General features: G+C 37.6%; 3 protein-coding genes across 3 annotated transcripts in view; 2 read left to right on the forward strand and 1 right to left on the reverse strand.

Moving 5' to 3' along the window:
- penka (proenkephalin a) overlaps positions 1 to 2,378 on the forward strand; it is a 5,543-nt gene extending 3,165 nt beyond the window's left edge. Inside the window, exon 3 of the mRNA XM_053487037.1 lies at positions 1,000 to 2,378. Within this exon, the coding sequence (XP_053343012.1) occupies positions 1,000 to 1,449 (450 nt within the window). The 3' untranslated portion in view covers positions 1,450 to 2,378. The remainder of the gene's footprint in view (positions 1 to 999) is intronic.
- A 2,480-nt stretch (positions 2,379 to 4,858) lies between these two features.
- sdr16c5a (short chain dehydrogenase/reductase family 16C, member 5a) lies at positions 4,859 to 15,992 on the forward strand. The gene is made up of 8 exons (XM_053486712.1): positions 4,859 to 4,945; positions 7,535 to 7,876; positions 8,220 to 8,351; positions 8,585 to 8,684; positions 9,904 to 10,048; positions 11,444 to 11,569; positions 15,365 to 15,466; positions 15,575 to 15,992. The coding sequence occupies exons 2-7, from the start codon at positions 7,556 to 7,558 to the stop codon at positions 15,459 to 15,461; spliced, it is 921 nt and encodes a 306-aa protein (XP_053342687.1). The 5' UTR covers positions 4,859 to 4,945; positions 7,535 to 7,555; the 3' UTR covers positions 15,462 to 15,466; positions 15,575 to 15,992.
- Positions 15,993 to 17,185: 1,193 nt separating this feature from the next.
- Positions 17,186 to 22,554, reverse strand: LOC128513498 (uncharacterized). Its single transcript, XM_053487264.1, has 6 exons — positions 22,524 to 22,554; positions 21,921 to 22,101; positions 18,651 to 18,859; positions 18,345 to 18,546; positions 17,571 to 17,788; positions 17,186 to 17,468 (listed from the first exon to the last, which is right to left on the reverse strand). The coding sequence occupies exons 2-6, from the start codon at positions 22,081 to 22,083 to the stop codon at positions 17,409 to 17,411; spliced, it is 852 nt and encodes a 283-aa protein (XP_053343239.1). The 5' UTR covers positions 22,084 to 22,101; positions 22,524 to 22,554; the 3' UTR covers positions 17,186 to 17,408.
- Between the last annotated feature and the right edge of the window lie 5,107 nt (positions 22,555 to 27,661).

Below are 27,661 nucleotides of genomic sequence, written 5' to 3' on the forward strand. Positions count from 1 at the left end.
GGACACGCCCCTTCACTCCAACTGGTGGCACGTAGGCCACGCCCTCGGTACTGCCTTTAATAGGCACAGATCCCAAACATCATAAATGGCATGTCGTCTTCGTTGACACTGACGAGCACAGAGGCCACACCCCTTTCATAGGCACTGGCAAGAACATAGGCAAGACTTTTTTATGTGTGAATGACAAGTGCGTAGGCCACGCCCCTTTTAATGTATTTTAAGCCATCTTAAGTAGAACTGACAAGATGTCACACAGTTCCTGACTCCATTAGTCTGACTAAGAGGAACAAAGGCCACGCCTCTTTCTGTGCCACTAATAAGCACAGAGGCCACGCCCCCATCAAACTTAAACAGAAAAACCACTTCCATTTCATAGTGATTGACAAAAAACAATGTCACACTTCATTTAGAGGGACTGATGAGAACAGTGACCAGTCCCTCTTCACAAATAGAAAGGATGCACTCTCTTTAGTGGGACTGACAGATAAACTGGCCACACCTCCCCGACCAGAACTGACAATCAACAGGCCACACCTCCTTACCTGGGATTGACAAATACAGCTGTCACACTTCTGTCACTGTAAAAGAATGGGTGAAGTACACAGGATTCCTAGGAGTTGGTGGGTTCTTCCTAGGAGTTGGTGGGTTCCTCCTAGGAATTGGTGGGTTCTTTCTAGGAATTGGTGGGTTCCCCCATAGTCCAAAGACATGCAGAGTAGGCTAAACTGGCATTTTCAAATTGCGTACAGTGTGTGTGTGTGTGTACTCTGTAATGGATTGCAACCCTGTCCAGGGTGTACCCTACCTCGTGCCCTGAGTGCCCTGGGATAACCCAGAGTGAGAGAGAGAGAGGGAGAGAGAGAGAGATTGTTGTGGTTACTTTTACCATTTGCCAATAATTAGACTTTAGGTAATCTGCCAATCTTTATGCCATATCGCAATAAAGAAATCCTACCACAGAACGTCCTGAGTATCTTTACTTGTGTTTTTCTTCTGTAGCCCTGCACGTTGGAGTGTGGGAGCAGCGTGGACCTGAGGAAGCTGGGCCTCTGTCGAAACGCTCTGAGCAAAGACGAGCCTGCCACTGCGGATCAACAACCCGAGTCTGACAGCGCCGAGCACCTCCTGTCCAAGAAATATGGCGGTTTCATGAAACGCTACGGTGGCTTCATGATGAAGAAGGCATCCGAAGACCTCATGAAGGACGAAACTGATGGAGTTTCCGACGAGGAGCTGGACGTCCTGAGGACGATCCTGAGGGCGGGCCTGAACGCCGACGAGCCGGGCAAGGAGCTCCAGAAGCGCTACGGAGGCTTCATGCGCAGGGTGGGCAGGCCGCAGTGGCTGGACGAGCCCAAATCCTACGGTCTTCACAAACGCTGGGAGGAGGAGGGAGCGGAGAACGTGTTGCCCGAGACGCACAAGAGATACGGAGGCTTCATGGATTAAGAGCTGATGCAAAGATTCAAGACTCTCATCGTGGCAAAACAGTCCCTAATGTGTGCAGAGCTTACCAGTTAATGCTAATTTATCATGAGATTAAAGTCATTCTATAAAGATGGAGATTCATCATGGGTGATCCTTTGTGCGACTCTTTTGAGTCAATCATATTAGTGAAACAGTTTGAAAGCAAAACAATGTTATTATTTTAAATCCTATGTACATTTCTCAAAGTACAATAAATAAAATAAATCAAGCAGAGTACAATTAAATGAAAGCCTCTGATTATATGTTTTTCACTGTCTTGCAGAATAACTGTGCATTAGATTCACAATATTAAAAAATAAACAAAATAACCTATATTTTTAAACAAATGGTAAATATTTACATCGATTTCAGTTAAAAACAGTCATCTGTCATGTAGATACAATAAATAACGATCATACGACCTCATGTTGTCATTAGTTTCATGGTGAATCAAATGAATCAGTATTCAATTCATTTAAAAGCTGTAAGTAGTTCAAAAGAATCGAATCCCCATAGTGCATCATGAAGCCTGTCACCTTCGCACTTATGCGTACAGTATATCTCCTGAATAACGTCTGTTCAGTAGTTAAAAGTGAGTGGTTTTAGTGTTTTGTTTGAATGTTTACACCATGCCTTCCTCTATCTATCTATCTATCTATCCATCCATCCATCCATCCATCCATCCATCCATCCCTGGTTTATGGACAGATGGAACCTGTCGAGTTCAGGAATCACAATCGCTGCTTTCTCCGTCAAGTGTTAAAGTGATTTGTTTACACAAAATCATGCAATTTCTTTTTTAACCAGTAGGTCCAAGATTTCATCCAGGTGTTTATGATAATGGTGTGTTCCTCACGTTGATGTCAAAATGTGTATCAATCATTTCCAATTGATTGGCTGTAAACAGTACAATAAATGAATCTGACTGCAGGACAAACGCGAGCTTGTGTTTGTGTGGTTGTTTTTCCTTTTTTTGGGGGTGGGATGGGGGGTTTAATCTGAATTACTTTGGACACCTTGGGCACAACTTCACCAAATACAGTATGTCTAAGCTGACACTTGTAAGAGTCGACAAGTCGACGATGTGTACCTGGTAGTAGCTACAAACATCGTCTAAAGTTGAAAAGTTAAACTTAACTTTCATTCTGTGAAAAACTGATTGGCAAAATTGAAGGTGAGAACTAAAAATTGTGAGAAACCGACTGTGTTGTGAGCGGCACAATGGTGTACTGTAGTGGTAGGAGGGTCCGGGTTCGAATCCCGTCTCAGTGTACATGGAGTTCGCATATTCTTCCCGTGCTTGGTAGCTTTCCTTCAGCTACTCCGGACACACTCCTCCCACAGTCCAAAGACCTGCAAATTAGGCTAATTGGCATTCCCAAATTGGAGGACCTGGGTGGTTGCACAATTGTTGCTGCTGGCGGAGATAGTAGTGGTACAGTGGGTGGAATTGCAAGCATGGTTCCCAGGGGATGGTTTCAGGGATGATGACTTGGACCCAACCTAATGCGTTGTCCTCATCTCTTAAGATGATTGGGAGCTGAAAGAGGAATTCCCATCACTTCATCACATAGATTTCAACAAAATATTTTTATTTTTTTTAACTACTATAGAAAATCAGGTCTTTTGGGAAAATAAATGTTATTAAATGTTGGGTATTGCATGAAAATATGCAACCTGAAAGGTTTTTTTCTAAATTATTTTGGCCCACTTGGTTTCTTTATTAGCTTTCAGTGTGGCATGGTGGTGTATGTTCTGTTTGTGGTTGGTGGGTTTCCTCTGGGTTCTTTGGTTTCCCCCTACAGTCCAAAGACATGCGTCCAAAACTCTCTGTAGTGTGTGAGTGCTTGTGCCCTGCAATGGTTAGGTACCCCATCCAGGGTGTACACTGCCTTGTGTCTCCAGTCCCCTGTGTTAGGCTTCGGGTTTGAGAGTGAGTGACATGTTGTTTTTCCAAAATGGCTGGATAACATTCTAGAGTGCATTCAAATATGGGAAAGTTGCCATACGTGTTACACTCAGAATATTTTGTCCAGGGTATACTATAGATCCTCCTTTAATTAAATTGAGCTATACTGCAACTGCATTATCATTAAAACTAAAATAACTGATATGGTCTTGCCTTGCCTTCCTAATTATGGATCCTTCCTAAATCCTTTGAAAATCCTCTGAGTTATCTTGAAATCCAGCTTGAGTTTTGGCCAAATTGCTAATCGTTTAAAAACTTTCTTTAGTTTTCGCCTCACACATCCAAGGATGGGTGTTTTAATCTCACAGGAGTGAGATTTATGATGAATGAGTTTTATGATGGAGTTGTATTGGTAATATGAAAAAACCTGAATTGATTTGTTTGTGTGTAAGTGTGTGTGAGTGTTTGTGCTTGTGTGCATTTGTGCCGTAATGAGTGGGCACCCTATCTTGGGTGTTTCCCACTTCGTGCCCCTGGAATAGGCTCTAGACTCCTCCTGCGCCCCTACAATGGCTAGGTTCGATCTATTTAAATAAGAGAAAAGATTTGTCTGTACATTGGTCAGAACTCGCTCTTTCAGTGATTTTTTATATGTTTCATACATTGGAAAACCCAAAACCCATCTCAGAAACTGCTATGTCTGTATGTCTGTATGTCTGCCCAGCCAGAGTTTGTCGCAGCATCACGCAAAATTGGCGGAACAGAATTTTATGAAACTTTTGCAGTACTTAGATATCAGCCTGAAGTTTAACCCGCAGCATAAGTGGAATAAAAATGTTAAGTAAAAGCGATGTTATGTTCCTGATTTAATAATCCACTTTAAAATAGGTTTTTTTCTTAATGTAAACAAACACCTGCACCAATAGATATTAATTAGAAAAGCTAAACTAAATATTTTTACTGGGATTAATTCATATTTTCAATTCGGCGAAAATAACAGCGCTAAAGTGGTATAAGTGGATTTTAACGCGCTGGAGTCGCGTAAATGAATAAACTCATTCATTTATTGGTGTAATCATGTTCTCCTTAGATGCACAACACATTAAATGTGATTCCTCATTACTTTGGTTCAAGTAGAGTTATTATCTTTTCACCCATATGCCCTAAAGGTAGGAGTGTTCTTCAAAAAAATATATATTCTGGAATTTTCCCATCAGGTCACAGTTTGGCTGCAGTTCTCATAAAGTGATTCATGTACAGTGTTTAAAAAAATGCACATTATGTTCAGATTACATACCAAACAAATAAACAAAAAAAACACAAACAAACTTAAAAAAACTTTAACAAAAAAACACACACACACACACACTTATTCTCACCCTGCACATTGCCAAATCTAGTGAGTTTACTCCTGAAAAAGAAAAGCAGTCGATTTGGGACGCGTCCCGGAGGAACAATCACGTGACTCAGGCCGGTGTTACGCAATGACCCAGTAGTAGTGTCTGTGTGTCCGTGTGTGGGTGAGTGAGACATCAGTTCGGAACTGTTTAACTCTTACACACGGAGCAGGTAAGCGCTAAAGACTCGTAGATATCTATTTACTATAGTTAACGATTATTAAAATAGGAAATAATCTTGTTCGTTTAAGATCAGATAAGTTATATTACACCAAGTTTACTGTTCATTTATAAATATACTGCAATCCGTAAAAAAAATTTTTTGCTTTCTCTCTCCTAAACATGAACCGAGAACAGACATAAGGCATGGAAGTCTGGGATTTAAACCGTATAAAATGAGCCTAGACACAACATTTCGAAGTTTAGTAGTCGTTTTAGTTCATATTGTATCTTAAATGGACTTTGGAAAATGAAATCTCGCGATATTTCCCGCGTTTACCTTAAATGTGTCAAGTATCGCGATATTACAACCGACAGAAGTTTTTAAAAGCAGTTGTGTGCTGTAACAAGCCTCAGTCAGACTTTCTGTGTATTATGTTAATGTTTACACATTTTTAATAAAAGGTAAACATTATAAAAACAATAACTTAATAAATATAAAGAATGACACATGATATTTTGGATTGGCAATCAAAATTATGATTCTATAAGTATCACTCATTTTTAAAGATCCCGATTCGATATTATGTTTTCCACAATTTCGTTACAATTTTAAACCTTTTAAGAAATTTAATGAGTTATTAAATGTACCCCATTCTTTATGACATTAGTTCTCAGTTAAAAAAAAACCAAAACAAAACCTCCAGCTCTGGTGACTGACCGATCGACCCGTTCAGCTCTGTTATAAATGTAAAAAATAGTTTTAAAAATAAATTGGAGTCAGTGTGATGTAGTGACGAGAAGTTTAAAACATTTCAGTGACTCGTTTTTTTTAATCTTGTTCATCAAAATAAACTAAACTTTTTTTTGAGTCATTTAGTTCAATTCGTTCCTTTGATCAGAATTTAAATAAAATGTTGCATTTTCAATAAAAAGGGGGAATTGGACACGACTAAATTAGGGAGAAAATCTGGGGGAAATGAAATTGTGCTGTCATGGAATTGATGAAGTTCATAAATATATATACCGTGGGGCAAAAACTTATTTTTTAGCCACCAATTGTGCAAGTTCTCCCACTTAAAAAGATGAAAGAGGCCTGTAATTTTCATCATAGCTATACCTCAACTATAAGAGAATAGAAAATCACATTATAGGATTTTTTTATGAATTAATTGGTAAATTCCTCGGTAAAATAAGTATTTGGTCACCTACAAAGAAGAAAGATGTCTGGCTCTCACAGACCTGTAACTTCTTCTTTAAGAGGCTCCTCTGTCCTCCACTCATTACCTGTATTAATGGCATCTGTTATCAGTATAAAAGACACCTGTCCACAACATCAAATCGTCACACTCCAAACTTCACTATGGCCAAGACCAAAGAGCTGTCACAGGACATCAGAAACAAAATTGTAGACCTGCACCAGGCTGGGAAGACTGAGTCTGCAGTAGGTAAGCAGCTTGGTGTGAAGAAATCAACTGTGGGAGCAGTTATGAGAAAATGAAAGACATACAAGACCACTGATAATCTCCCTCGATCTGGGGCTCCATGCAAGATCTGACCCTGTGGGATCAAAAAGATCACAAGAACTGTGAGCAAAAATCCCAGAACCACACAGGGGGACCTAGTGAATGACCTGCAGAGAGCTGGAACCAAAGTAACTAAGGCTACCAACACACTGCGCCGCCAGGACTCAAATCCTGCAGGGCCAGACATGTCCCCCTGCTTAAGCCAGTACATGTCCAGGCCCGTCTGAAGTTTGCTAGAGAGCATTTGGATGATCCAGAAGAGGATTGGGAGAATGTCAAATGGTCAGATGAAACCAAAATAGAACTTTGTGTTTGGAAGAGAAAGAATGCTGAGTTGCATCCAAAGAACACCATACCTACTGTGAAGCATGGGGGTGGAAACATCAGGCTTTGGAGCTGTTTTACTGCAAAGGGACCAGGACGACTAATCCGTGTAAAGAAAAGAATGAATGGGACCATGTATCGTGAGATTTTGAGTGAAAACCTCCTTCTATCAGCAAGGGCACTGAAGATGAAACATGGCTGGGTCTTTCAGCATGACAATGATCCCAAACACACCGGCAACGAAGGAGTGGCTTCATAAGAAGCATTTCAAGGTCCTGGAGTGGTCTAGCCATCTGCAGATCTCAACCCCATAAAAAATCTTTGGAGGGAGTTGAAAGTCTGTGTTACCCAGCAACAGCCCCAAAACATCACTGCTCTAGAGGAGATCTGCATGGAGGAACGGGCCAAAATACCAGCAACAGTGTGTGACCCTCGTCTTTGCCAACAAAGTGTATATAACAAAGTATTGAGATGAAAATTTGTTATTGACCAAATACTTATTTTCCATCATAATTTGCTAAATAAATTCTTTAAAAATCCTACAATGTGCTTTTTTTTATTTCTTTTTTTTTATTTTGTCTCTCATATTTGAGGTTATACCTATGATGAAAATTACAGGCCTCTCTTATCTTTATAAATAAGGGAGAACTTGCACAATTGGTGGCTGAATATATACTTTTTGCCCCACTGTACTAGATCTCTTCTGAAATGTGTCTTGTACAGTATTTGCTCCCACTTCTCCCCTCCCTCAGGTCACACAGGTGGCGTTCAGAATGAATTTCCTCCTGGAGACTCTGCGTGTGCTGGTGCTCTCGGTCTATTACATCCTGGAATCCTGGGTGAAATTCCTCCTGCCAGTAGGGAAGAAGAGTCTGGCTGGGGAGACGGTGCTGATCACCGGAGCGGGCAGCGGCATCGGGCGCATCATGGCCACCGAGTTCGCCAGCATGGACGTCACGCTGGTGCTGTGGGACATCAACCTGGACGGGGTGAAGGAGACGGCTCAGGCGGTTAAAGAGAAGAGCGCTCGGAGTGTGCACTACTATCAGGTTGACTGCAGCGATCGGGCTGAGGTGTACCGAGTGGCAAAGCAGGTACGATCTCAGCATGAAGTATCATGATCATTCAAGAGATGTATGTTCCACATCATGTGTATTGTGATATAGATAGATTAAAAAAACTGTAAAATACATAATAATAATAATAATAATAATATTTTATTCAATGACTAGAAACATAAAAAATTATGAAATAATAAAAAATAATGTTTATTTAATTCTTACCAAAAAATTTAAAACAGTTAATAAAAAAGACACAATTTTTTAATTTTTTTAAATCTTTTTTTGTTTTTATTTTTTTTTTGCATTCTACCTGATATGATGTTTTTATATATAATTAAAACACATGTTTTCTTTCCCCTGTGTAATCTGTTTTCAGGTTAAACAGGAAGTTGGAGACGTCACTATCCTAATCAATAATGCCGGCATCGTCACCGGCAAGAAGTTCATGGATTCTCCAGACACCCTCGTCGAGAAGACGCTCCAAGTTAACACGATGGCTCACTTCTGGGTATTTATTCATATAATCGCTTTCGTTTTTTTTTAGCTCACGTAATTCATTTAAAATGATATGTCATGTCATACTTTTTATCCATTAATAGATATGTTTAATGTCGTGGAATGTGTGTGAAAGCGTTTAATTCTTGGTATCACTTACATTAGCGTGTCTGTAAACAGTAAGCATGAGCAGCTTTAACAGGTGAAGATTTACGGAATAAAGATTAAAAGTCATTCCTGTTTCAGACGTACAAAGCATTCCTTCCAGCGATGACGGAGAAAAACCACGGCCACCTGGTCTCCATCGCCAGTTCCGCAGGACTGATCGGTGTTAATGGTCTTGCAGGTAACGTCCTCGTGTCCTTCTCAGTCAAATAAACCCCAGGTTTACTGTGTTCACTGTTGCCCTGCTCATCAAACAGGTCGGGGCTTGCAGGCTGTAATCAATCCTTCAATGTACCTCCTTGGGGTCAAAATGACTGAAATGTCATAGTATGATGAACAGGTTTGAATTCACAGGGTTTGTGAACAGTTTGGCAGAAGAAAAAAGGATTCCGACAATCATTCGTTAAATGTCTTCTTAATTAAAAAAATTTAAAAAAATATTCACGTAATAAGTATATCATTGTAACAAATTGTAATATCCGCCTCTAACCAGTTTATAAAAAACATGTAAAAAAAAAAAAAAAAACACTTTGCTTTGTTATATAACATGTGAGATATAACATTAACTAAAATATTTTATATTTGATAAAATATAAACAAAAAAAATTGTAAAAAAAAAAGTTAAAATTTTCTTTGATTGATTAATTAATTTATTTTGCATTGAAAGTAACGATGTGCAGTGCATCAGAGACGCTCCACAAGTCTGAATGTGCATGAAACACACTCTCATGCACAAACATATTGAGCGAGTTCCTTTTTTTTTAACATTTGGAATCGGCTTGTGCTCCAGCTTCTCTTTCCTCTTCCAGCAGTTTGGTGTAACCTTCCACTTTACTGTAAGTGGAGGGTCTCAATTTGAGCAGTTGTGGATTCCTGAGATATCTGAACGTCCTCTAACCTGTCTTCGCCCCTCGGCACCAGTCCAAACACTTTAGTATAGTAATACAGTAAAGAAAGCATTACAGAGCTCTTGTGTTTTCATTTCTGGTGAATGAAGGCGTATAAGTGACATTTACAGAAGACTTTAAGCATTCAGCGGGTGCAACGCTGGAACCTTAAAAATTGACGGATAAATTGTCACCAACTTGTGGAAGAAAGAGACATGTCAACACAATGAGACTGTGTCTAGAGACCTGAAGTTGCACATTACAGAAACTTGGCTAGTTTGGCAGTCCTGACCTCGCTCCAAGCTTTGTTTGGGACATTAAGGGAGTTTCTGAGTGGCTGGCGTTTCAGGCGTAAATCAGACAGGTAGTCTGATCACATTATATGTCTCCGCTGTACTGAGAAAACTTTCCATCTTAATATCCAAACACTGGCGAAACGCTGGGAAGTTATAACCTGAATCCATATATATTTATAAAGAATTCTAATTTTTCACTTTTTTTGTTTTCTTTCAGATTATTGCGCAAGCAAGTTTGCTGCCGTGGGCTTTGCCGAGTCTGTAGCTCTGGAGCTAATAGCCACGGGAAAAGACGGCGTCAAGACGACTATAGTGTGTCCGTATTTCATCAACACAGGGATGTTTGACGGCTGTGGCACAAAGTGAGTAGAATAAGACCCCTACATACAAACGGGTTCCGTTTCCAGATCTCGTTCGTAAGTCCAATTTGTTCGTAAGTCCAACAAACACTGTCCACCTGGGCTCAGAACTCATTGTGATTCATCGACTAATCAAATTAAACGCCATGACCCTAAGAGGTTAAACGAAATACTTCAGTGTGGCCAAACTCTGTGATTCTTATTGCTTAGAGACTAAGATGTTGATTAACATATTATTATATGTTGCATCTCTAAAAGTAATGCAGTGTTTTTCTATAGTAGACACTATAAAGTTCGTTTCTGTCAGGAGGTGTTTATTTTGTAGACAGGTTGCGAGAGAAATGAGTCGGCCACACCAGTTTCGATAAATCAGTCCAGGAGCACGATAATAGAAAGTATCTGTCCTGTAAAGCTGTCCCAAAGGTATCCTCAACAATATCAAGTTCATAGTCCAATACAGTGTAAAACAGCTCTGGGACAAAATGGCGCCCGGGATTTCCCTCCTGATTTAAAGACGCAGAGACAACATTTCACTGTGAGATTCATTTCCTTAGGCGCGATTACGATTTTTGGCCGCACTGACACTGGAGACTCCTTCCATATACAGGTAGCTCTGTTTGTAAGTCGAATTTGTTCTTAAGTCCGACAAAGTGAGTCTTACATGCCTTTGACACGAAAATACATAAAAGCATACACAGAAATCTGTCTCCTTTCCCCACACTGGCAGTTTACTACATATTGCTTTTATGTATTTTCGTGTCAAAGGCATGTAAGACTTACTTTGTCGCACTTAAGAACAAATTCGACTTACAAACGTACTCCCGGAACAGAGCTACCTGTATATGGAAGGAGTCTCCAGTGTCAGTGCTGTCTAACACTGAGGTTTCCAACTGCATAAGGACACGATGTTAAGGTTTCTCTGAAACATGTAAAACAGCATCTTTTTTTTTTATTAATAATTTGAAGAATAAAATAACAGAGGCTAGAGAGAAAAAGACAGGAGTTGTTTTCATGTCTTACAACATGAAATGTAAAAAGAAAGGGATTTTTTTCAACCTGCTGTGGTGTAAGAGGGATAAATCCCTTCTGGACGTGCTGTTATGGGTGATGACAGAAACTCTGTTACTCTGCTGTTATAAATTTTTTGCTCTAACAGCATGGCACACATATGGTTTATTATTTTCTGCATGTATGTAATGGTTTTGCCACAGAACTACAGTCAATGTATAGAATGTATATTTTTCATCCACATCTGCTCAGTATTTTTGGACTAGTTTTCCCGCACTCACCAAAACAGTCACCAAACCCTCCTTCTTTAGCTTTTTTGATGATGTAGTTAGTGGTGTCCCTTATTCGCACCCTGACACACATTCTGATTGTTTTTTTGTTTTTTTTCAGATGGCCGCATTTCCTTCCCCTCCTGGAACCTGAATATGTTGCGAAGAAGATCTTGAACGCCATTCAGACAGAACAGCCCTTTCTTTTAATGCCAAGGAGCATGTACCTTTTAAACTTTTTGAAAAGGTAAGCCCTAATTAGGTTGCTTATAGTGCACGTTTAAGGGTTTTCTTGTTTTAAAGGGAGAATAGAAATCTTTTCATGGGTAAAGAGGCGTTTAAGTCAAAGTGGGACTTAAGTGGGACTTTAAAATAACAGCCCAGGGGTGCCAAAACTATGCACGCCACTGTATACATGGCATGGTGTTGTTAAAAAAAATTTGAACATTTTTATATATATAGCTGCTCTTATGGATGATCTACAACTTAAAACTATAAACAGATAAAATATCCTGTTAAAAACATGCTGTTGTCGAGGCTGTTATCAGTAAATCACCAAACGTTGAATGCTTGCTTCATCACACCACCCTGTTCCTGATTATTTATTTTGATTATTGCTTTGACAGCATGACATGGAGTGTTTTATTTTTCGTTAACAATAAATCTTTATCTCTATACAGTTCAATTTCTGTAAATCTACTTCGTGAAAATGTTCTAATCTAAATAAAAAACTTCTTATAAACTAAATTTAAAGATGAATATTCAAAAGCAAAAGTTGAGCGAATCATATTTTAAAATGTAGCCTGAGTCAAAAAAAAAAAAAGGACAGTGGAGCCTTGGATTACGAGCATAATTTGTTTCGGAAGTGGGCTTGTATTACAAAACACTCTAAAAACAAATCTAATTTTCCCATAAGAAATAATGGAAACTCAAATTATTCGTTCCACAGCTGAAAGAATAAATACATAAAAATAATTAACACAAAATATAAAGTAAAAATAAAACAAATTTACCTGCACTTTATCTTTTTAAAAAAAGTAACAAAAATCCTGACAGATAAGTGTGTTTGTGCGCGCAGGCGCTGTGCGTGTGTTCTCCTCCTTCTCGTCTTACACACTTACGTTTCCTTCACTCTTTTTCACGCTAACGGAATCACTGCTGTAAAGTAAAAATAAAACTAATTAACCTCTACTTTACCTTTGAAAAGAATCACGACAGCGCAGTGTTTCTGTGTAAAGCAGAGAGAAAGAGTGTGTGTGTGTCTGTGTGTGTCTGTGAAGGCGAAAGTAGGAGGGGTCTGTGTGTGTGTGTGTGTGTGTGTGTGTGTGTGTTTGTGTGTGTGTGGAAAAAGTGGATTTTTAACCCCTCTAATGAGACTTGCTTTTGCTTTACACATGCTCTACACACACACATACAGACACAAAATAAAATATGTTTTACACGCACACACGTGGTCACCGTGTTATAGTAAACAGTACATGTGTGCACGGATGTTGATTATACCATTAAGAGACGCGCACTAAGACCCAGCAGAAGGCGATTACCCACAATTCCGCAGCGCAAAAGAGAGAAAAACCTTTGGCTCAGTTGTGATCACGTGACGCTCGGTGTCAAAACAAGAAGCGCATGCGTGATACATGATACACGGTGCTCGTAAACCAAGACTTGTTCATTTTCCAAGTCAAAATCTATTAAAAATCTTTGCTTATATTGTGGAACACTCACAAACCACGTTACTCGTAATCCGAGGTTTTACTGTATTAGTTTTAGAGCAAAGGTACGTAGTGTGTGTTTGAGAAAAGCACATGCTGGCTCTGGTCAAACTGGTTATAAGAGCAAATTGTCAGAGATTCTTGTCTTATCTTTCATAAAACGTTGGTGTTTTCTGTTACGTTTTAATTTATCTGATCTTTCTTGAGGAAGTCTTTGTGTGGCTGTGACAAAGCTGAGATAAATCAACACCTGTCAGGCCTGAGGCGGCTCTGCTGTTATTGGGGTGACGGGGGTGGGGGGGGGAAGGGGGGTGATATAATATCCTGAAGCTTGTGTATATTTTGGATCATTTGAACTTAAACATTTCTTAGGTTCTACACACACAACAATTCTTAGGTTTATTTCTTTACGGGAGCTAAGGTGTAGATGTAGATAACTGATGCGCATTAGGATTAAAATACAGCATGACAGTTAATACTGTGCATCAATGTGAAGTAAAGATGCGAGTTAAAATTACTTTTTTAAGGCGAGAGCATTTAATTGACATCACACACAGTCTGCCATATTCACTTCCTTACTTTTTTGAACAAGTCTAAAGTCTAAACCTGTTGTACTTGAACATAGTTCAAGTGACTATATCTAACTTTATCTTTATCACTGTATTTTTTTCTTATTAAAAAACGTTTTTCTTGTCAGAAGTGATGCATGGTTGTGTACAAAGCACAGAAACCAGGCAAGATTCTAAAACTTACCACCAAAACAAAAACTGCACGTACAGTAATATCATATGGGTGTAAACGTAAGGCAGTGTTTCCCAAACTGTGGGCCATTTACAATGAATAAGTTCGAAAAGTGTTAAAAAATTTGGTAGAAAGGTTTTTCATATTGAATTTCTGATTACCACAAAATACATATGATAAAATATTTAATAGTTAAAGTCATCAGAACTAATAAAACTTGATTCATTTTGTTCTCGTTTTTTTTTTATTTAAGAAATTTATTTTAAAGGGATATTTCATGTTATACAAGTACAGTGGAACCTTGGATTACGAGCATAATTCATTCTGGAAACAAAAGCAAATTTTTCCATAAGAAATGATGGAAACTCAAATTATTTGTTCCACAGCCCCAAAAAATAAATACATAAAAAAAATAATTAACACAAAATATAAAGTAAAAATGAAACATTTAACCTGCACTGTACCTTAAAAAAAAGGTATGTTTTTGTACGCACTGTTTATGTGCGCAGGAGCTGTGTGTGTGTTTATGTGTGTGTGTGTGTGTGAAGCTAAAGTAAGAGAAGAGGAGGGATTAGACCCCCCTCTCCTTCTTCTCGTCCTGCACAGTAACCCTTCCTCCTCTCTTATTTGAGTGTTTCACATACACACACACACACACACATTAACGGAAAAACTGTTTTATCAGAAAAATTTGCGAGAAACATCGTTATTGACACTCGCGTGAGCGCGTACTAACGGAATAACTGCTGTAAAGCATGTGTGTGTACTCTGTGTCCACTGTAGTTTGATTTAAATACATATTTATAAATCATATAGTCATAAGAAAGTTATTTATTTATTTCAAATTTGACAAGGCAGGATATTACAGCACAAAACCCTGAAATGTGTCAAATGTACACATACTCCAAGACAATCATTTACTTAATATAATCCAAATAAAAAGTAACTGATATACAAGCATGATAAATTAATATACAAGCAAAATAATAATAATTATTATTATATAAAAAAATAACACATATACACAGAAAAGGCATCCTAATCAAGCACATAAGAGTTACCTGTACACCAGTTCATGATGGATAGTTGATTGATTCAGAGCGCCCAGTGTTCCTGAATTCACGTTTCAGTTAACACACATTAACACTCTGATTCTGATTCAAAACAAATGTGACCCATTTCAAAATAAAATGTTTCCCAAATATTATTATTATTATTATTATTATTATTATTATTATTATAAGGCTTCAGAACTATTAAAACTCAACAAAATTAATTATTATCATTTTCTTTGGTTTTGGTGGTTTCTAGAAATCAGATACACAAATAGAAAGCTGGAAAATTCCATGTTTTCATTATGTGCTATTTAGACCAGGATCCTAAAACTGGGGAACATAGGACGTCATGCTCCTATTGTGTGCCATACAAATCTTATAGGAACAAACGACCCTGGGAACGTAGGCATGACCCCGTCCTTATTCCTCAATGAGTGGGCTTGTTTTTTTCTTGCACCATAAAAACAAAGCCAGTTGTCTCCCATAAATTTGTGATTTGTTTATTTATTTATTTATTTATTTATTTATTCACAGTTTCCTGCCGTTTAAGGATGCCGTGATCCTGGGCATGTACTTCGGAGCTTTCAACTTCATGGACACTTTCAAAGGAAGACAAAAGAAACTGAATTAATCCGAGTTAGATTTGGGCGTTTTTGTTAATTCAGCATAATTTTATTCATCATTTTGTTGTAAAGAATACAAAACTTCTTTAACTTTTTTTTTTTTTTTTTTTTTTTTACAAAGGAACCAAACTATACATCAGATCCCGAATGTGTTCCAGTGGTGCCTTGTTGAACCTGCATTATTGAGTCTGTTTACACTTGACGAACCGTCCACTTGAAGGGCATTCTTTACTTTGTTAGACATCGATGTGTACGATCAAAGACATTAATACACTGCTGGTATTTGAGTTTTAGTTTTGAGTTTAATTTTTTTTTTTTCTTTTTAAGTTTAGAAATGTTACGAAATACACTGAGGGACATCATTTTGTTTGTTAACATACAATAGTTTATTAAATATTAGAAATTATCAGTTTAACAGCAAACAAAACAGAACATTTTCACTGTCAGGAAGCAGCTGTCAGTTTTTGATGCCTGTTTTGAAATAAAATATTTTGAATGATGTTTTCATTCTGTATAAAATTGAAACCATAAAAGACTAATTTTGCCTGTTTCACTTTTTTACTTGCCATGATTAATAACACATTATTGACCGCTAAGCTGGTAAGATAAGGGCAACATATCTGATTTTAAGAAGGTTGAAAGCGTGTTGTTAATTCTAACATACTGTAACACCTCCAGGGTTGGATTCCCGCCTTGGTGTCTGTGTGCATGGAATTTGCATGTTCTCTCCGTGCTTGGTGGGTTTCCTCCGGGTACTCCGGTTTTCTTCCCCTGCAGATTAAGCTTGTTGGCGTACCCAAAGCTGATGATAAGAATGGCTAGACTGGTTGAAGCTAACGCAGGAAGGCTCAGGATGCACAGCCAAGTGAACCAGGATTGCAATCCTGCACCAACTGTAGCCTCAGATCCCTGTTTGTTGGGAGGAATAGTTCTTAATTTTTAATTTTTTCCTGATATCTGATTTTGTGTTTACCCTGAAATTAGACGCTTGCAACCTTTTACCATTTTTTTTAAATCTATTTTGATTAAACAATTCACTGTTAGACTTTTACAGCCCTGATATGAACTTAGAATCACACTGCCCTCTAGTGGGCTCCAAACTCAAACACATTCATTAGCTCTCCTTAAGTCCACCTTTTTTTCATACTATTTGGCTGTTGTTTAAATGGCACTGAACCTTCAAAAAGATTGTTACAAGATTTTGAGATAAAATAGGACTGAATAACTGACAAATATGCAGGATTTTAATAAATATTGTCTAAGCTAAAAAGGTTTGTTTCTAACCTAAAAAAAAAAAAAAAATCATTATTAATATTTTTAAACGTAATTGCCGTACATTAATGTTTATAACACACTGGTACATACGGTCATGAAAAAAAGAAAGTACACTTATAGCCAATTCTATGCTTTTATTTGTTGGTGCATAAATAACAATGATCAGGTGGTCCTCGGTATGTCCGGACGGTCCTCAGAACATTTGATTCAAGGTGAGACAAGGTGATGGTTCTCAGTATGTTTGAATGGTCCTGGTACGTTTGGGTGGTTCTTGGTACAATACATTTAAAATGAAAGAAAAATGAGAAATCAAAAAAAAACATAACACTAAATTTATGTCTTTTGTTAAAGACGTTTTTTAAATTTAATTTGTTTGGAATTAAACAATCACACAATTTATCAATAATCACCCTCATTTACAATGAAACTTTAAAACTAAAAATAATTTACTGTTTTATGTTTGTTTTTATTTGTATGAATCACAACGATAATCAAAAACCAAACCTGAAATCATTTAAATGTATTTCAGATTGCAAATCTGATTTAATTTAAATGATACTGTGACACTGTGAGGAAAATAGTTATTCATTCATGAGCAGACTCTCGTCTCATCTGTTTGTCCGGATAACACGTCGTTATTCAGAGAAATGAAGAGAAGAATCAGTTCTACAGACCTGCACTCATTCAGATAAACCACCAAATACCTGCTCAGTCAAACTTTCCACATCTCTTTCAGTTTTCTGTTAAATGAACATAACACACACATACCAATGAATATCTGAATACATATTAAATAATTTGCCTTAACAAACCATAGTAGTTTTATGTGCAGTATATATTACCTCCAATTTATTCTCCAGTAGTTCCAGGGCAAATTGAACAGAATCGTAACTAAAAAACATATTTTGTGGCATTTTGCTCATGGCTTCATCAACTTTTTTTTTGAACGAGTCTGGGATTCCCGTCTTCTTTCTATAAATTGCAAATTTCCTGTCTGCCGAGAATGTGTTCATGTGCACTTTGTTCACGACACTGGTCACGAGTAATCCAATCTTTTGTGCTAGTGAAAAGAAACAAGGTGTAAATTTTATTTTCTTCGTAAAAAAAAAACCTTCATGTATTAAACTCTCTAGATTTAATACATGTAAGTTACAGTACATATTCCATATGCCTTTTTATTTGGTATTTTTGTTTAGATGATTACTGCTTAGAGCTAGAGTTTGCAAAATCGCAAACATATGGAATCTCAAAATATTAGAATAATCAATTAAATCAATCAAAAAAGGATTGACAATATGGAAATTTGAAAAATAGATGTTCATTTATACACTCAATATTGGTCAGGGCCCCTCATGTGTGAGCTGAACTAGACCAAGAGGTACACGGTATTTACACTGTATGAATATTATTTTACTTAAACACGAAATTAAATATTCTAATATTTTGAGATATTGGATTTTTGATTTTCATGAGCTGAAAGCCATAATCAAAAGGAAAAAAAGGACATGTAATGAGTCTAGAATATTCCACTTTAACATTTTAAATTAGATTACAAAAGAAAATTTAACTTAAACACACACACACACACACACACACACACACAGAAAGAGATTTACATGTGAACTGAATAATCTCTGGTCCCTTTTCATGGCAGCAGACTCCAGCATAGTACGATTCAAAGACAGATATCCCACTTTGCACAATGAACAAGTCTCCTAGTTTAGCATTTCCACTGTATTCATCAGAAAATCCTTTGACAACATTAAAGCCCTTTGGTTTAGCGCCAGAGGAAATCTTCTTGCAGTCAGATTCAGTTGGCTGGGGAAAAAAAACATAAAACATCAACTATCAAATGAAATGTTGTCATTATTATTGTTATTAATGTTAATGTTATTATTGTGCATGGAAATAAATAGTTTTACCGCCAGATAAATTTCAAGAAGTTCTAGGACAAACTCAATACAGTTGTATTCAGAAAAATTATTTTCTAGACGTCTGCTCATTGCTTCTTCGACATTTTCTTTGAATGACCGAGGGATTTCCGAGATCTTCCTGTAAATTGCAAATCTGTTCCCTCCGGTGAACCCATCCACATTTATTTTGCCTATTTCTGTATGGTTGAAAAATGTTCCTATTAAGGTAGAAAAAAAAATGAATGTGCACATTACTCCACATTTTATCTCTGCATTATATAGACCTTTAGATATGATGTCATGGTAGACAGTAAAGGAAACATGGCATGGTTAGTTTAGCTGTTTGCATTTGTTTCAAAAGCTTTATATTGTGGAAAAAAGTGAGATTAGGACATTTGTGTTTCTTGTTCCTTAATTTAATTAAGATATTTAGTTTTATTCATTTATTTTATTACATTTATTTTATTATTTGGAAATGTCAGAATTTGTACATTATTTCATAATTCTGTATAAATTTTGTTTTTAAAAAAATGATTGAATGAATCGGAATATTGAACTGAATAGTCTTTATACTAAATACTTACTCTTACTTAAGTAATGACTCTTAATGACTTGAAGTAAATACTCTTAATTTTGAATGACTACTTTTTACTTCTATTTGAGTAATATAACTTTGAAGTACAGCTACTCTTACTTGAGTAAAATTTTTGCCTACTTTTCTCACCTCTGGGTATTTAACATTATACAGTGTTCTCCTCTCCAAGATGTAAAGTTTTTGGCCGATTCCACTAACTGGTCAGAAGAGGGCAGCACAGACTCTCAGCTCCACATAAACAGATTTCTTAAAGCGTGTAACTATTATCACTAAGGACACATTTCATTAACATGCATGAAAGGAGTCTCCTGTAACAGTAACTTTAGTGTTTCTGACAGAATAGGTTTAGCTTTAGGAATTAACATGACAAGTTTAGGGTTATTTTTGTTCTTCTAAGCTGTATTCGTATTATAGGCTAGACGTACAGTATCATGCTACAGATAGATGTATTCATATTATGTCACATCAGTCTTAAAGAAATCCGGCCTTGACCCTTCTGACATGACCAACTACCGACCAATCTCGAATCTTCCACTACTTTCAACTTGAAAAAGTTGTTGCTGTTCAACTATAGTCATATTTGTCATCTCATTTTATTTGTAATCTGTATGAATGTTTTCAATCTGGTTTTCGCTCTCACCATAGCACCGAGACAGCACAGTTATCAATGACCTTCTTATGGCCTCTGATGCTGGCTCTGTTAGCATTTTAATTCTTTTAGATCTTTCTTCTGCGTTTGACACTATCTCTCACAGTATTCTCATTTCACGACTCTCTGCTCTTGGTATTTCTGGAACTGCCTTAGTTTGGTTTACTTCTTATCTGTCTGACCGTCAACATTATATTACTATCCGCCATGCTAAATCCTCTACTGCTCCCGTTTCTCATGGTGTTCCTCAGGGTTCTGTTCTTGGCCCTCTACTCTTCATCTTCTATTTGTTTCCTCTAGGTAAAATCATCGGCCGTCACCGTTTCAATTTCCACTGCTATGCAGACGACACTCAACTCTATACCAGCTTTTGACACTATCATCCCTTTCCCACTAACACCATTTCAGTTTATATTGATGACATAAATGCTTGGATGACCAGTAACCTTCTCAAACTCAATACTGATAAAACAGATGTTCTACTTGTTGGTTCACCAAAAAACGTTGCTCCTTTCTGTACTGATACTGGTAACATTTCCAAGACCTTTGTTAGACCTTACACCTCCGTTAAAAATCTGGGTATAACTTTTGACTCCTATCTCTCTTTCCTACCTTAAATTTCATCACTTACTAAATCTGCCTTCTATCACCGCCGCAATATAGCTCGTTTTTACGCCCTTCTTAAACATGAAGGATGCTGAGACACTGGTTCACGCTTTTCATTTCATCCTACACAGACTTCTCTGGCTACCCGTTCCCTTCCGTATTTAATACAAGATTCTCCTCTTCACAGCATTTCATGGCCCCCCATATATTTCTGGTCTTAATTATACTTACTCCCCAGTTTTCACACTGCAGATGATGGTCTACTGTTAATTTCTTGCTATAGATTAGCATCATTCGGTGGACGAGCATTTAGTATTTCTGCTCCTGCGGCCCAACAGTGGCAACTTGGTGGTTGTGGGGTTTGAACCTGGGATCTTCCGAACCGTAGTCCAATGCCTTGTCCACTGAGCTACCCCTGGCCCTTGCTTTAGATTCATGTTTATCTGTATTCCGTTTTTGTTGTTTTTAGTTGTCTTTTGCTGTGTATAAATATTTCTGTAATTGTAAAGCGAACTCGAGTTTCTAGAACGGCGCTAAATAAAAAAACTTATTAGTATTATTTATTATTATGTACAATTGCTTCATACTATGTCTTAATAAGACTGACGCCCCCTCCACTCAAACACCCCCCCTCCACATACACCTCCCATACCCCAAACTCCTCCATCAGTCAGTTTTTACAATAGTAATGTTGTTCCATACCCGAATCCATTTATGTATCTGTACTCTCTGATACGGCGAATTTGGGTTTTTGAGTCATAAAAGCTCCAGTAACAAGAATGAGCAGAGTATAGATCTAAATAGGTTTAACATCATCATCAAAAATAGTGAAACAGTTAGCTCTTACTTTTCTAACTTTAAGAAAGTCTGATGAGGAAGAAACGACTTTTAAAGCTGTTATAATGTAAGTGAGAACCGATTCGACTAATTTGTTTCACAAAAATTCAAAAATTAAATTACTAATTGTTCTATGCCACTTATCCTGTACAGGGTCACTGGGGGCCCGAATCCTATCCCAAAGGACCCGGGGCACGAGGCAGGGTACACCCTGGGAGGGATGTCAGTCAATCACAGGGCATACAAGAACACAACACGGGCAATTTGGAAACGCCAACTAGTTTAAACTGCATGTTTTTGGATTGTGGAAGTAAAGCAGAGTACCAAGAGGAAACCCATCAAAGCAAAAGAAGAACATGCAAACTCCACACACACAAACCGGAGAGCAGTGTGAGGCCACAGTGCTAACCATAAACGACCATAAATTAAAGAAAAAGTAATCAATTGTCTAGTCAGACAACACGGTAACTCTTGCCAAGAACACACACACAAACACACACACACACTGTTTATCCCTTAATGATATTACATTATACAGAATTTGCTTCTTTATGCATTTAGCCGTATTATAAGCATTACAAAAGTGCTTTACTTTTTAACTGAACGATCTGTCCGTCTAAGTACACCCCAGCATCGTAGACCTTTTTATCACGTTGCACGATGAAGACGTCTCCGTTCCGGTCATGTCCAGTGTGTTCCTGTTTCAACTTCTTAACAACTCTGAACATCGGTTCTTTAACGCGTTTCCTCTCCATGATCTCATACAACTGTACCTATTAAAAAAAGCAGATTTTACAATGCACACTTATTGTTATTAACTTATACATCTGAGTGGCTGGGGTTAGTTGATTAATAAACCAGAGACTCAAACCCGGGCCGGGGCAGTAAAAGTGTCTGTCGCTAGCTGTTAGTCCACCAGGGATCAGGTATGATTTGCAAATGATTCGACTTTTATTTATCTTATGGTGTCAAATTAATTTATGTGTTTAAGCTCATCACACGTTAAACGTTCACACTTCAAAAAAAATAAAAAACTCACACACACAAAACAAGTCGTCACAAAGTTATCAGAACATCATAAACATTACGGGAGAACAGAGACCCTTCCCAAATTGACAATTCAGCACCTTAATAAAAAAAAAAAAAAAAAGATTTTACTTTAAAATACATAAAGTTGAAGGTAATTTCTTTGTACCTGTATGTCTGCTGTAGTTCCTTCTCTTAAATTCTTATCATCTCAGAAACGAAACTGAAATGTTTATTGTTTTACAATATGAAATCATTGCCTGTGACGATACCTGTTAGCAATTGGACATTGTACTCTGATAAAGAGACATTAACGATTCCTTCTGTTCCCATAAGAAGCACCCATAAGAAATTTAAGCGGGGTAGTCTGATGGTATATACTGTAGTACTGTACAACAGGATTTTTGAAAATACCATGGCTGATATACTGTAGTACATGTGCCACACTATGGAACATGATTGGCCAATATATGTACTTTGGTATGGTACTATGTGCCAAAAAAAGTGTCAAGAAATACTTTATTATACATGTTAATGTACCATAATGAAAATATATCTTTTTTTTTTAATATATACATTTTAACTTTTATGGTCTCCTCCAAAGGTTAATACACAATTCTTTGGTGATCCTTGGGTACCACTGTGGCTACCAAAGTTCAGCAGGTATCTACAGTACTATGGTACTGTCTATATTATACTACATCAGTAATATGTACTAAAATATGTAATATGGTACAGTATATACAGAACAATCATGCCATAATAGACACCTACTAAACACTGGTAGCCACTGTAGTACCCAGTTAGTCCAATGGTATTCACAAAGTATTGCGGTAACACTAAAAATACTACCACAGTACTCACTTATAGAGTATCTACCCCGATACTCTATAAGGTCCTATGGTGCTTACTGTGGTACAGTGGTATATGCCATCGTAAACTCTCATATGGGGAACTTTATGGGGTGACTTTACTTTACACCACATTTGCTTGTTTAAAGGTCTCCACTTTACTTATTTTGCTGCTCTTTAAGGTAACATTACATCATTAAATCTTTAATTCTGTACCTTCAATTTAATGTTATTTCTATTGTGCATTTACAGTAGAAATATCTTTTATAAAAGCCGAAAAGGGTTGTGATTTATAGTTTCAAATAAAATACAGATATATCTTAAAATTTTGAAAAACACAAAAAACAACCCTCTTAGATGTCACGTTAAGTCAATTAGGCTTTTATTTTTATTTCACAGTAAAACAGAAGAACGTTCCTTCAGGTGCAAAGTACTAAATGCAACATAAATTAACAAAACTTCCCTGGGATGTAAATCAGCTCAGCCCATATTCAAACAGTAACAGGAGAGGAGCACCCAAACATTCTGCTTCACCAAAACACTCTGAGTCCTTCAGATCTGTTCCGGTACTTGTTAACAAAAGGTTTGACTACATAGGTTTTTAGCCTGAAGTTAAACACTAACAAAAAGACTGTTCTGTAACTTTGAAAGAGAAAGCTCTTCCCCCTGCTGTAGCCTTCATTAAATGAGGTACCAACAAACATCCTGCACCTTAGATTAAAGTAGGCGTGACGGATTGTTAAATACCAGGGGTTTGCTCGGGGACTGTCCAGTGCTGAACGCCTGTGACAAACAGTGCACGTTTAAAACACCAGATGGCGCTTGTGTTTTGATGGGGTCAGATTCTCATTCAATAATCTCAAGTTTGGTTCTATTACATTTTCTCATGATTACCTGCCTGGACAGCGTGCCTGCACGTCCCTCATGATTCGTGAGCATGACTAATGATAACTTTGAAATTAGACAAATTTATAGGGAATTAAATTTTTTTATTTATTTATGCTCATAAATCTATACTTATTTATAAGTGCACCATCAAAGGATCTTGTGTTCATTTTTGAGTGGCTCTGTGCACTGGACCTAAAATAAATAATGACCCATTAAACAATTGAACAAATGAATGAAATGGTAAAGAAATGTTACATTTATTGAATGAATGAAACATACAGTAGATGAAACAATGACCATGGTCCCTAATAAAAATGTGTGTATCTGTGCAAGGCAAAGTGTGTGTGTCTGTGTCTGTGTGTGTGTGTGTGTGTGTGTGTGTGAGGGAGAGAATGAGAGAGAGAGAAGGAGAGAAAGAGAGAAGCCCCGAAGTCAGAGTCAGATGTTCATTGCATTCAGTGTGGATTAAATCCCCCAGTGAGTGTGTGTGTGTGTGTGTGTGTGTGTGTGTGTGTCTGTCGTTATGTAGAGCTGTAAGCGTGTGTGGAGATGGCGAAACACAGCCCGGTTCCGACCGGTTTTTATGGTAAGATAAAGCTCACTGTTTATTTGTACACTGAGTGATGAAGTGCAGCAGGATTTGCAAGTAGCTTACGAATATAATGTGTGTGTGTGTGTGTGTGTGTGTGTGTGTGTGTGTGTGTGCATGTGTGTGTGATGGGTAAAGTAGCTTATACTGTAAATAACTGTAAATATGATGTTATGTGTATGTGTGTTAGGTAAAGTAGCTTATTGGTGTGTGTGTGTGTGTGTTTGTGTGTGTGTGTGTGTGTGTGTGTGTTACACTTGACATGTGATGGTAGGGTGTTATGTGTTTATATGATTTTCTCATTGATGAAAAGACTTGGAATGTCCAACATGTCTTATACTGTGGTGTGTGTGTGTGTGTGTGTGTGTGTGTGTGTGTGTGTGTGTGTGTGTGTGTGTGTGCTCTTACATACATACTGTATTCAGGTTTGTTTAAAGTTTTTGGAGGTCAGTCCTTTAATAGACGTTATAATGTACACTGTATCAGTTGACTGAAATCTTACATCCTGCGATGTCAAAATACGATAATCAGGCAGATGTGATCCTTGAGGAGCAGACGCTCTGGAGAACCAAATGATTCATTCTGTACGTGCTGAGATGTACAGTAGAGCTGTATGTTTCCCCAAAGCTTCAGGACAGAATAGTTTACGCTTTCTTGGTGACATGAGATTCTCTCTCTCTCTCTCTCTCAGGAAAATAGGGATGCTGGTAAAGGAACAACTCTTTATAGCCGCTTTAAAATAAATGAGAACAGGAACTTGTTTCACATCATTAACTATAAACAGAAAAAAAGTATGAAATGTAATTCTAAAAATTCTGCTGTCTTATAAGAGGATTGAAACACTCCGGGACATGCTGTTATTGGAAAATAATCAACCTCGTGGGGATTGAGATGATGATGCCTAACAACAGATGAAGCTTCTCAGAAAAATCATGTTTTTAGACCTGGATTTTATTCCTGTAGAGCAGAATTACCAGTGGACCAGTCCTGAATTCAAATTTAAGAAGGTCCAGCCTTTGAACTAAGGTTCGAATTTGTATGTTTGTGTTAGGATTTATATCTTTATATATGACCAGATTAAAATTCCAATAGCATTTCAATAATATTTATTGTCAGTTTTTTAGTATCTGTGTGTTTTTTAGTTTTTTAGTTTTTTAGTATCTGTATTTTTTGTTTTTTAGTATCTTTTTTTATCAACATGTGGACAAGTTAACCTTTGATGGTATATTTCCTTGTATTTGTATGTTTACAATACAAACAATAATCTTCAATCACTCCTTGTTAATCAATCTTTTTCTCTCCGTTCGGGTTATTTTACACGCCCTCACCTCGGACTGCTGGGGATGTCTTTGCTCTAGTGACCCGTGTTTTATCTCATAGTGGCGCTTCACATTCCTGCTTTTTATCATCACCATGGTCTAGAACGTACAGGAAGAAACTGGTTTTAAAATTCCTGCAGGAAGAATTAATATATATTAATATATATTTAATTACATATTAATATATATCTGTCCATGCTCTACTGTATATCTTTGAAAGTTAAACTTCCATAGTCTAGTTTCCTTTTCTTGGAGTAAGCCATGCTGTGTATACAGTAGATGGTAAACTATTGGGGTTGATTGGCTCTGTTGAGTGACACGTATCACCCCGCCCACCACAAGGGGAAAAAATGCTAGATTACTGGTATATAAAATATTCTCGTTTATCAGAAAAGCATCAGGGTCCGACATTTAGTGACGCCTGCCATAGATGGTGTTATTCCCACTCTCTCTCTCTAGCTTTGGAGAGAGCTTTAGACAGGTTGGAGAGGCAGGTGCAAGAAAAATGCACTTTGGAGGTAATGTGATAAGCTGATCGCATTACTCACGTTGTGTCCCGGAGTGTGAACAGGAAATAAAGTTGTTGTTCAGAAGATTTGAACCCCAGAGGACCTTTCTCTCAGATCACTCAGATCTCTCAGACCCTGGCAAACAGTGACCACCCAACACAATGGAATCAAAAACAAACGCAACATCGCTGGCCAGAAAATATCTTCATCCAACAGTAAAGGAAAGAGTCTCGAGTGTCAGGCCTAGCCTGAAACAGTATCAGTGGAGGCATGATTAAATGTTGGTTTCCCCAAACAGCACACAAACATCTCGCTAACATCAGCCTCAGAGCAGCGCTCGGCCTCTTCCTTACAACGTCTGACCAGCATTGGCGGAGCTTCTGATGTCTAGTGCTCTACTTGTCCAGCTCATCATCTCAGCTAGGTCAGTTTCGGGTTGGCCGTTCTACCGGAAGCTTCTACTGCACATGTTTGTTTGGGCGGTGTCAGGGTTAACCCCTAGAGGGCGCCTTGCGCTCTGAAAATCTTTTTCTTCTGTTTGTTGTTGTTTAGTGCTTGTGTTTGTTAATGTTTGTTTTCCTTATTAAAATACTATTTAAGTCTTAACCTTTGCGCTTATGTCTCGCCTGCAACACAACAACTATCGGGACAGGTGGAAATATATTGTGCTGTTAAACTGTGCGTTCTCATAATTACTGGAGGACTCCAGTAGGGGGCACAATTGAGAGGTAACATATATGGTGATACTCAAGGAGCTTAGTGAGCGTTTCGACTTTTAAGACAGTTCTTATCTCCTGCCAACTGGTGTGACGTGTATAATTGTCATTAACGATAAAGATACATCATAGAGGTGGGGTAACTTCAAATCTGGTCACACAAACTTCTCCTTGAAGGCATTTTTAACGTCCCTACTGTTTATATGCATATTGCTTCTTGGAGGTGTGTCATGCTAATTTCTAAGGACGTGCGCAAGCTACATACCAAACGACCATGAGGTAGCCGTCATGCGCAGGCATACGTGTTGTTAAAGGGAAGTATATTCCCACCATTTGCTGCTTGCAATGCACAAGAGCAGACACTCACAGGTAAAACAAAAGTACATGGACTTGCTTTTATGCACAATAGTAATGTTCTGCCACTTGGGGTCTCGC

The sequence above is a fragment of the Clarias gariepinus genome, chromosome 25 (assembly GCF_024256425.1).
Source record: "Clarias gariepinus isolate MV-2021 ecotype Netherlands chromosome 25, CGAR_prim_01v2, whole genome shotgun sequence".
In the NCBI taxonomy this organism is placed as follows: domain Eukaryota; kingdom Metazoa; phylum Chordata; class Actinopteri; order Siluriformes; family Clariidae; genus Clarias; species Clarias gariepinus.

Excerpts from the sequence above, each read along its gene's own strand:
- LOC128513498 (XM_053487264.1), bottom strand. The coding sequence starts at position 22,083 with ATGGAGAGGAAACGCGTTAAAGAACCGATGTTCAGAGTTGTTAAGAAG. Across the intron at positions 17,789-18,344 it reads AGAGATTATTCAGTTCACAT|CACAAAAGATTGGATTACTC; the intron begins GTAAATCTCTTT and ends TCTTTTCACTAG. Across the intron at positions 17,469-17,570 it reads TACTGGAGAATAAATTGGAG|AAAACTGAAAGAGATGTGGA; the intron begins GTAATATATACT and ends TTCATTTAACAG.
- sdr16c5a (XM_053486712.1), top strand. The coding sequence starts at position 7,556 with ATGAATTTCCTCCTGGAGACTCTGCGTGTGCTGGTGCTCTCGGTCTAT. Across the intron at positions 10,049-11,443 it reads TTTGACGGCTGTGGCACAAA|ATGGCCGCATTTCCTTCCCC; the intron begins GTGAGTAGAATA and ends GTTTTTTTTCAG. Across the intron at positions 11,570-15,364 it reads CTTTTAAACTTTTTGAAAAG|TTTCCTGCCGTTTAAGGATG; the intron begins GTAAGCCCTAAT and ends ATTTATTCACAG.